The sequence below is a fragment of the Eretmochelys imbricata genome, chromosome 12 (assembly GCF_965152235.1).
Source record: "Eretmochelys imbricata isolate rEreImb1 chromosome 12, rEreImb1.hap1, whole genome shotgun sequence".
NCBI classification, from domain to species: Eukaryota; Metazoa; Chordata; order Testudines; family Cheloniidae; genus Eretmochelys; species Eretmochelys imbricata.
In genome coordinates this window covers 5,676,270-5,686,772 of record NC_135583.1, presented here as the reverse complement: position 1 = coordinate 5,686,772, position 10,503 = coordinate 5,676,270, and the positions used below count along the sequence as shown (strand labels likewise).

The following is a 10,503-nucleotide window of genomic DNA, read 5'->3' as shown; positions in this document are numbered from 1 at the left end:
GGTCTGACCTGCTACAGACCCTGTTACCTTTTCACCCTGGCTGGAGACCACCCAGGAACTTGCATTTGACTCAAATGCATGATTTAATTGGGGATTGGTCCTGCTTTGAGCAGGGGGTTGGACTAGATGACCTCCTGAGGTCCCTTCCAACCCTGCTATTCTATGATTCTATGATTCAAGTGTAACTTGTTTGGCTAAAGCAGGGGGTCAGCAACCTTTCAGAAGTGATGTGCCAAGTCTTCCTTTATTCACTTTAATTTAAAGGTTTCGCGTGCCAGTAATACATGTTAACGTTTTTTAGAAGGTCTCTCTCTATGTCTATATATTATATAACTAAACTATTGTCATATATAAAGTAAACAAGGTTTTCAAAATGTTTAAGAGGCTTCATTTAAAATTAAATTAAAATGCTGATCTTACGCCGTTGGCCTGCTCAGCCTGGGGTTCCGTTCACCTAGGCCGGCAGCGGGCTGAGCGGGGCCGGCAGCCAGGACCCCAGCTGGGAAGGGGCTGGCAGCCAGACCCCCAGACTGGCAGTGGGCTGAGCGGGGCCGGCGGCTGGGATCCCAGACCGGCAGTGGGCTGAGGGCTCAGCCCGCTCTCGGGTTCCAGCCACCGGCTCCTGCCAGCCAGGGTCCTGGCTGCCAGCCCCGCTCAGCCCACTGCTGGTCTGGGATCCCAGCCCTGCCCACATAGAGCGGGTACCTACCTTCTCCCTGCTTCTAGCTCATTCTCTTCCTCTCTCTCTGCACTGAGCTGAGGGTGGGAGTGCACTGAGCACAGGGCTGGGGGTGAAGAAGCAGGCTGGGGGTTGGGGTGTAGGGTCTGGCCAGGAGCTAGAATGAGGGAGGGGGCTCAGGGTTGGGGCAGGAGGTTTGGGTGTGGAGTGCTTACCTGGGCAGCTCCCATTTGGTGCAAGGGGTGCAGGCAGGAATGTGGGGGGGGTGTGCAGGAGGTCCCGTTTGGTGCTAAGGGGGTGAGATTGTGGGGGGTGCAAGAGTCAGGGCATGGGTATGGGGGGCTGGGTATGTGTGGGGGGTGCTGGAGTAAAGGCTGGGGTCGTGGGGCGGTGCAGGGGTCAGGGCAGAGGGCTGGGGGGGACTAGGGTCATGGGGGTGCTCCCAGCCCCCTACCCAGAGCGGTTCACGGTAGGGGGCTGGAGGGGATATGCCCTGATTTCCCACCCCCATCCCCACCTCTTCTCCACCTCCTCCCTGGAGCAACACGCTCTAGCTCCGCTTCTCCCCCTCCCTCGCAAGGGCCATCAGCTGATCTTGGCAGCAGGGAGGGAGAGGAGGAGGGGCAGGACCCCAGCACCGCGGCGGGAGGGGGAGCTTGCCTGCCCTGCAGCAGCAGCCGGCAGGACCAAGCTTCTTCACCCTGCCCCGGGGGCGGCGAAGAGCGGGCCGGGGCGGGCAGGATTTTTGATGGCTCGCTGCTGCCTGCCGGGGTCCCGGCCTGGGTTCGGCAGCGGGCTGAGCGGGGCCAGCGGCTGGGACCCGGCCAGCAGCAGCGTGCCATTTGAAATCGGCTCACGTGCCATCTTTGGCACACGTGCTATAGGTGACCAACCCCTGGGCTAAAGCATCTTCCAGAAAGGGGGCCAGCTGTGATGTGAAGCCTTCAGGAACTGGCCGATCCACCCAATCCAGCAGCTGAACCGCACTTCAACATTTGGGCCATTTCCCATTTCAGCTTCCAGCCACTGGTTCTTCATCTGCCGTTCTCCACTCGCATGAAAGCAGCCGCTTGGCCCCTCATGCACTGTACGCCCATCCATCTTCCTTCTGCAGAGCTGCACCTGCTGGTGGCCTCAAGGCTCTACCTTTGAGGCATTTCATTCCACCCACAACTCATTTGCGTGGCTCTTTTGTTTGCACCCTCTCCAATTTTTCCACACCTTTCTTAAAACATAGCCCAGGCCTGGTGGCGGTATCCCACTCTGTCTCACCAGTCCCGCCTGCGGAGGTAAAATCCTCCCCCCACAGAGAGAAAACACAGTGACACAGCCTGAGGGCTGAGGCATGAGGAGGACACCGTGGGCCCCGGACTGATGTGGGTCTGCAGGCAGAGATGACCACAGGAGAGGCACCACCAGGAGAGGGCATGCCCCTAAGAGAGCTCATCCCAGAGATTGCTGGCAGGAGGCACTGGTGAGCGAACCATGTCACAGTCTTACAAAGTAAAGAATAAGGGTTACCACGCCGTTCTTCCAATGCCCATGATACAAGACCACACTGCTGGCACCCCAGCCCACACACCCCCTCCAAAGGGGAACAGTGGAAGTAAAGCTGAGACTCAAAATAAGACAGTCCCGCTTACTTCAGTGGCCAGGCCAGCGCCAGCTGGGTTGTAGAGGACACCAGAACCCAGCCAGAGCAGCAGTGTGCGGCCGGACCTAGGCCTGGCCTGCTCGGGTCTAGTTCCGTATGGTTCCTTCATAGCGTTCATGTCCTATAAAGAGCAGGAGCCCCGGTGAGGCCAGGAGCCCAGCTGGGAGTCACTGGCTACACTCAACCCTTTGAGGATCCACAGAGAAACGTTCCACTGAGTGCCGGGCTGGGGCACCAGCTGAGGCCTGGGAAGGGCAGTGGGCAGAGGAAGGCTGGGGGCCCACTTGGCTCCAGTCTCCCCAGGAGGGGGGAGGGCACAATCCCTCAGGATCAGCTCCTTGACTCTCCTGGAGTGATGTGAATGCTCCTCGCCAGGTGACAGCATAGCAGCAGCCAGCGCATGCAGTGTGGCGGAAGGAGCAGCGAGGGCAGCCCTAGCCCAGAGGACCCCACAGAATCAGCAGGACATGGTGCTACACCAGAGTAGAGTGAGGGAGGGAGTGATGGGCTTGTGGCTGATGTGCTGGCCCAGGCTGCAGGAGCTCCACCCCCAAGTGCCAGTCTCCCTGTGTGGCCACAGCCCGTGACAAGGGACTAGGCCATTACCAACATGGGAAACATCATGGGCATTGCTGATTGACCAACAGCTGCTGCAGGATTCCTGCAGTGGGACAGGTTGGTGACAGGGGATAGGCAGGCTGGTGGGAACAGCTAGGGCCTAGGAGGAACATGTTTGAGAGTTAGACCATCAGAGGAGTGAAGTTCTGGAATAGCCTTCTAAGGGAAGCAGTGGGAGCAAAAGACCGATCTGGCTTCAAGATTAAACTCAATACGTTTATGGAGGAGATGGTATGATGGGATAACATGGTATTGGCAATTAACTCATCTTTAAATATACATAGTCAATAGGCCCAATGGCCTGTTAGATGGGGTAGGATCTGAGTCACTACAGAGAATTCTTTCCTGGATATCTGACTGGTGAACCTTACCCACATGCTCAGGGTTCAGCTGATCACCATATTTGGGGTCGGGAAGGAATTTTCCTCCAGGGCAGATTGGAAGAGGCCCTGGGGGTTTTCACCTTCCTCTGTAGCATGGGGCACGGGTCACTTGCTGGAGGATTCTCTGCTCCTTGAAGTCTTTAAACCACGATTTGAGGACTTCAATAGCTCAGACATAGGTGAGAGGTTTATCGCAAAAGTGGGTGGGTGAGATTCCGTGGCCTGCGTTGTGCAGGAGGTCAGACTAGATGATCATAATGGTCCCTTCTGACCTTAGTATCTATGACTCTAAGTCACTCACCTGTGACATGGGGATAATCCTGCCTGCGGCCCCAGGCGTCAGATCTGTGCAGGCAGCACCGACCCTGCAGGTGCCATGGGGTAACAGCAGCAGCTGCACCATGCTTACCGACCCTCGGATGGCTCCAAACACAAATTCAGACCCTGGTGAAGCTGAAGGCTTCAACCAAGCTCCCCCCAGCCTGGGCCCATCCCCCATGATCCCTGGGCCCACAGGACTGTTTGGCCTACCCCCCACCTACAGCCACAGCCCATGCATCAGAGAAAGCAGCTGCCTGGCCTGGGGGCCTGTGGAGACGCTCGCCCAGCCAGCACGAGCACGGGAGGAGGCTGCGGCCCCATACACGCAGGCCTGCACCACCCTAGCAGCACTGACCATGCCCAAGGATTGCCGGGGCTGTGATGGCCCCACAGTGAGCTGACACGTGGCTCAAAGCCCAGTTCAAGCCCCCAGGGGGAAAGCAGGGGCTCAGTGACATGCTGCAGGCTCTGAGTGCTGGCCTTGCCCCGGCCATCCCAGCACAGGGCCGCCCGTCTCACCGCTGCAGACAGGCAGGGCTCCTGGAGCTGCAGGCGAGAAACCAGTCAAGGCAGCGGGGTGCTTTAGGCAGATATTTATTGTCACAGGGGGAGGGGAGCCAGGACAGCAAACCACTCCGCAGAAAGTGACGGAGCAGGGCGGCCAGGCTGTTCTTACCAGTCTCCTACACATGCTTGTAGGAGCAGCACAAAGCTTCACGGCAGCAGAGAGTAGACAGCCTTCTAATGCCAGCTTGGAGCTCGACAGCTAAGCAGCTGGGCCAGGCCCTGGACAGGAACCACGACCGCCCCCCACCTGCTGAGCACCCTGCTTTGGGGACAGTGCAATTCCAGCAATCTTCATCTGCGAGGGGCTGTAAGCCAAGGAAAGAGACGCAGTGGAACCTGACTCCAGGTCCCAGCAGAGCAGGGCCTAGGCTGCAGAGACTGAAAAGAAGGGTGCTCTGGGGCCAGGAAGGTGGAGTTCAGCACAGGCCAAGGGAGCTCTGAGCAGAGAGCAAGTGGGTGGGTGGGTGGGAGGCAGCTAAGGGCACCAGAAGTTACCCTCTCCCCCTCCATGTGCAGAGCAGCAGCGACCCCAAGCCAGCAGCAGGGAAGGTGGGAGAAGCTCAAAGTCCATGCTTCTCAGGTCTCCCACGCCCCATCTCAATTTCCATTAACGGGCTGCAAAGACCATGTCGCTGAAGGCAGGTGTGCTCTTCAAGCCAGCCTGCCTGCGCAGGGCGATTACAGGCCGAGGCAGTTACCCAGTGTTCGTGCCAGACACCCAGCAGGGGTAGGATGGGGTTTGGCAGCTTCCCATAAACCCCTGGCCCAGAAAGAGCAACAGGTCACTTCAGTGGCCTTCTGGATCCCTTTGAATGACCATCTTACCGCCTGGGGAAACCGAGCCAGCAGCCACTCACCTGCCCCCAGAATCTGGGAATGAGCCTGCAGTTATGGGGACACGTGCTCCTACCCATGGAGCAGAAGGGTGTGGGGCCTGCTCACTGCACACCTGGACATGCTCGCAGATGGCCTGTCACTGAAGTTTGTAAAGGAAGCAGTGGGCTGCTCCTGGGATACAGGCAGCCAGCCTGGCAGGACAGCCAGCTCAGAGCCCACAGGAATGGGCAGAGGCCAGGGGCTCCCAGAAGGAGAGTAGCAGCTAGTGGGGCCAGGTGAGCAATGCAGAGGGGACCCTGAGGTAGCCATGGGGGTTGGACAGGCTGGCTAGCACCTGCACTCAGCAGTAGGCACGTACTGTCCCCACAGCCACTGCAGGGCCAGCCTCGCTCGAGACCTGTTCCCAGGTTGAGGGCAGGTTAGCAAGAATCTTTCAGGGGCAAAGGCATTTGCTCGCTGGGTCCCCCCTTCAGTGACTGGCCTGCCTCAGCACCAGCAGGTCCACAGGAAGAAAGTGCAGCCTGGCGACGGGGGGGGGAAGGACGGGGTCACTGCGTGCTGCTCAGACGCCTCCCAGGGCCCACTGGACCCGCACAGCACACACAACTCACGCAAACAATGGCCGCTCCGGAACAACAGACTGTCCAACAGACTGCGTGCTGCTCAGAGCCCTGCAATAGCCAGCAGGAACCTCTGCCTCTGTTCTCCGGACAAGGGCTGCTCGGTTTTCTGCCCTCGGAGGATTCAGACACAAGATGATGCAGGAATTACACAGCAGCATCTGCCGCACGAAGGGAGGCAAGAGAAACACGCTCACAGGAAGCCTCTGGGGGACAATACTTTACCGGAGCTAGACTGCTCGAGTCTTAGCCTTGGTAAAGGGGACATTTAAACTCCGGCAACACACATCTAATGAGTCACTCTAGAGCAAGGAGTTAATTGCTGAGAGATGCCAGTTCCCTCAGAGATCAGCACTGGCTCGCTCAGCGTACGCACACACAGCGGATCAGTACAGTGACACAGGTACAATGATAATACAGGGACTGGAGCCCTCCTGCTACATCGCCTCCCAGGGCCCACTGGACCCGCACAGCACACACAACTCACACAAACAATGGCCGCTCCGGAACAACAGACTGTCCAGTTTCCATCAGTGCCAGAGAGGAGCCATCCCCGGAGCTAGGACAGCGCCCATTCAGAATGTACTGGGGGGGATGGGGGGGGGCAGTTCCACTGGGCGCCACCCGGCAGCAGGAGGGCCGAGGGCGGTTAGAAGATGGGGATGTAGTTGTCAATCTTGGTGCGGTGCCGCTGCGCAATGCACTCGGCAATCCACACGATGTTGCGACACTCCTGCTCCTTTAGCTTGACAAAGGCGTAGAAAACCCCGAAGTGGAACTGGTTGAGGAAAGCCAGCTTGTTCAGCTTCACCTTCGAAAGCAAAGGGCATGGGTCAGTGCCCTGCAGCACTGCCTCCCCCCTCAGAAACCTCCATTCCCAGCCCCCCAGCAAAGCTGCCCAGAGCTCTGGAGAATGGGGCTCCTGGGTATTTGCTGGGAGGGTGAATGGCCCCAGCCAGAGTGGAGCTCCTGTTGCAACCAGCAGTGCAGGCTCAGTGGCTACGCGGAGTCCGTAGGAGAAGCCTATCCTTGGGCACCAGGAGCCATTGCTGCCAGGGCAGGGGGTGGTGTGTTGGGAGGAGAACAGGGACATACCCACCAGGTTTGGGTTGCCACTGTCTTTCCAGGAAAGCCCCAAGAGCCCTTTGCAAGCTTCATTGGTGATCCCTAGATTCTACAGTGAATCATCTGGCAGGGAGTAAGGGAGTGGGAAGAAAAGCAGGGCTCCCCACAGCTGCCAAGCCAGGCCTGGAAAGCTGGGGCAGGTGGCATGACACAGAACATCTGAGCCAGTCCCCCCGCCCACCCATGTGACTAACTCTGCTGCTGGACATCCCTTTGCAGACGCACTGGAGACTTCCACTGAGCAGCAGCTCCTAAGGCTCACCACAGAGGGTCCTTCCCTCACCTCATGCTCGAAGAAACGGTCCTCCAGGGTTTTGTCTCCAGGGTTGCTGCCGGCTCCTTCAAACAGCAGTTTGTATTCCTATGGCAAGAGGAAGGGGCCAAGGAATGCATCAAAGCAAGAACCCAGCACAGCATCAGCATCATCCCTCCCGGTCCTGCTGGAGCAGCAGGCTCCCTGCAGAGTGCTTATCCATCAGCCAGCCCTCCTGGCCGGTGGGGGGTTGTCAGCCTCTTTCCCACCCTGCAGAAAGGAGCGAAGTGCCAGCTCCAGACAGAAACCCTTTCATCCCGGGCAATTTCTCACAGCAGCCTTCACCACAGACGGCAAGAAACCACGATCAGAAGTGAAGCAGACTCTCGTCCCTCTGCCAGGCTGCCAGCAGCAGGGCATTGGGCTGGCTCCTGGAGGAAGGACAGGATTCTCTGCAGCAAGAACTGATGATTTACCACCCACTTACATTACTTAGATATAGGGCACTTAATCTGGAGTGAGAGTGTCCACACAGGCTTGTGCTGAAACTACAGGTGTCAATGACAGCAGATTTGGAACCTGGTGTAGACAAGTGTAAATATGAAACTGATTTCATTGCTCTGGTTCCAACAGGAATTAATTCAGGACAGGTCTCTGGCCTGTGTTATGCAGGAGGTCAGATTAGATGAACCCAGTGGTCCCTTCTGGCATTGGAGTCTATGAATAAACCAGGGCTACTCTGTGTGGGCACTCACTGGTTTAAACCTGGCTCCTGGAGAGTTTACAGGTACAAGCTAACCCAGGCAACAGGTAAACCAGGGCAGTGTGTGTTGAGACAAGCCCTGGGCACAGATCCCTGCCACGGTGCATCACTCTAGGGGAGACGGGTCTCTCCATCCCCGGCTCTCAACAAGTTTCATGCCATCTGAGCAGGTCCCTGGCAGGTTTCCAGGTCCTCGCCCTACAGCATTCTAACGCTAGGGTCCAATTGTACGGCAGGGGGTCCCTTCAGTCACCACCTCCACTGCTCCGTGACCCCAGCCAGGTCTGGGAGAACAGCCTTGCAGCGCCTCTTGGCACGGATGGAGACATGGGGACTCAGAACTCGGCCTGAATGCCCCCATGCAGCAGATGACCCAGGCTCTTCAGCAGGGGCAAAAAAAATAAACAGCACCTTGTATCCCACCCTGCAACCAGCACGGCACCGAGTGACGCCGGAGGGAGCCCGGTCCAGGCCTCTCTCAGCCAAAGGAAGCGTTGCTGTGACAAGAGCCCCTGCCAGACAAACCCTGAAACGCACCAGGGGTATCCCGCCCCCATCCTCCTCCGTGGCTGTTGTGGCACAAACTCGCTGATCAATCTGCAGGGAGCAGTCCAACCTGGTCCACATCAGCTCCTGTGACCCCCCGAGGGTACTTACAGGGTAGTAGTCCGCTACTGTTTTGACTTGCTCGTAGTCATCTGCTCTGGCTAGCTGGGCCAGCCCCTCAGGATAGAGCTTTCCGCAGTGAGGGAACAGCTTAGCTCGGTCCTCTTTGGAGAGCTCCGTGCCAAACGAGTTAATGGTGATGATGAAGGCTCTCCTGTCAGCTTCAAACTGAGAGAAAGACAAGTCGCATTAGGCAGTGCTGTGCCCGTCCCCCTTGGGTAAAGCGCAAACCTTCAGCTGCCAGTTGGCAAATCCAGCGCTCAAGCTGCAGGCTGACGAATGGAGCAAGGCCAGGACAGTGATAAAGAGAAATCCGGCTTCGTTAGGGCACGCGAGAGCACTGGAGAGGGCACAAACCAGCCACACCTCTGCCACCTTCAGCAGGGCCAGGCTACCACAGCCTATGGCACAAGCCGGGCACACGTGGCCAAAGCCCCCATGCAGCTGCCGTTTGTGGGGCAGAATGCCAGGTGCAGAGGAGAGTCACCGTTCCTACTGGGCAACATGGCTTCGAAGCCGGGCCGATGAGCACTCAGTAACTGACGGATGGTCTGAAAACCTGGGGAACACGTCTCGACTAATCGGTTTGGTCTCTGTGCTAGCAAATGAACTGCTTGTCCCACCTACTGCCCTCGGGTGCTCGTGTGCCGCATGCAGTCACTGCCCCAGGGTTGATTTTCTAAAGCCAGGCACAGATTTGTGCAGCCTGTCTGCAGAATCACTGGTCAGATTCATGCATCTTCTGGCTCCTCGGCACTGGTGTGCAATAATCATAGGGTACAAGGCTGAACTGGTGGAGACAGCCTTGCAAGATGCCCAGCGTTGCACTCCAGTGCTAGGAGTTCGCAACGGAGACAAGGTGCGTGAAAGCTCTGGCCACAGGAGGTGCCCACCAGTCCCTTTGGCTGAGGGGCAGAGTGCACCCAAGGACAGGTATGCGCTGGGCCACTTGAGCAGAGACCCATGGAAGGAATACTCATGGGCTTGGCTGCCAGGAATGGGGAAAGCCACATACCAGCCCTTGCCCTTCCAGCTGCTTCATAACTTACTCTGTCCCCGGCATCGTATGTGGGCTCCTCTCCGAGCCAAAACGCGCCATCTCCCAAGTCTTTCACATTTCTGGCTGAGGGCAAAGTGGGAAGGTGTTTGTGGGGCCTGCTGTGATGACATCACCTGCTTCCCAGTGCGGGCAACAGCTTCTCCTGGCTCCCCAACCAAGCAAGCTAGCCACATGCACGGAGGTGCAAAGGAGTTTTAGAAACCAACTTATCTGCAGTCAATGGGCAGCTCTGATCTGCTCTGGCTGAGCAGCGCACAGTGCGATTACGGTTACATTATACTGTGCAGAACGTGCAAGGGTGTCCCGTCTGCAGCCTACCTCCAGGATTGGACACATGGCGTCTGCAGTTGTGCCTCCCAGGATCTTGCAGAACTTGTAGAAGGATTCCAGGTATGCCTGAGCAGAAAGCCAAGCAGACGAAAGGATGAGTGACACTTATCTACAGCCCACATGATCCCCAAGCACTTCTGAACGTGTCAAATGGCCTCAAGACATGAGCCCAGTAGGACCTCTGCATCCTGGCACACGTCTCACTACTACTCATCTGGTACGTCCCCATTAAGTTCCACCCACTCCAATGACCACGCTTCCATGGACGTGGAGGGAGGCTAAAGAGGAGAAAGGCTGCAGTTTGATTTCAGAAGTGGCTCGGCAGCCTGACAGCATGGGCCCCACTTGCATTGCCAGAGGTTCTGAGTTCAAATCCAAGGGGAGCCCTGACAGCTGTGAATACATCTATGGCTCCTCTAATTGCTCCCTTCTTGTCTTCCAGTCTATGAACCAAACAAACAGGCAATGACACAGGGTATGTTGGAGTTCCTCGTGTGGGGTGACTCACGCTGGTCTCCCCAGCTAGCCAGTAATAGGCTGCCCGAATTTGTGCTAACACACGTCATAGTTCATAGCGTAGCACTTCCAGGTCAGAAGGCACTTCCTGCTGAAGGTCCTGTGCCTCCC

At 57.4% G+C, this 10,503-nt stretch overlaps 1 protein-coding gene across 2 annotated transcripts in view; it reads right to left on the bottom strand.

The window, feature by feature from the left end:
- Positions 1-4,233: 4,233 nt before the first annotated feature.
- ATP6V0D1 (ATPase H+ transporting V0 subunit d1) overlaps positions 4,234-10,503 on the bottom strand; it is a 101,708-nt gene continuing 95,438 nt past the window's right edge. For both annotated transcript variants that reach the window (XM_077830978.1, XM_077830979.1), the window contains 4 exons: positions 9,865-9,942; positions 8,478-8,654; positions 7,088-7,165; positions 4,234-6,490 (listed from right to left, as the gene is read on the bottom strand). In XM_077830978.1, coding sequence (XP_077687104.1) covers positions 6,329-6,490; positions 7,088-7,165; positions 8,478-8,654; positions 9,865-9,942 — 495 coding nt within the window. In that variant the 3' untranslated portion in view covers positions 4,234-6,328. The remainder of the gene's footprint in view (positions 6,491-7,087; positions 7,166-8,477; positions 8,655-9,864; positions 9,943-10,503) is intronic.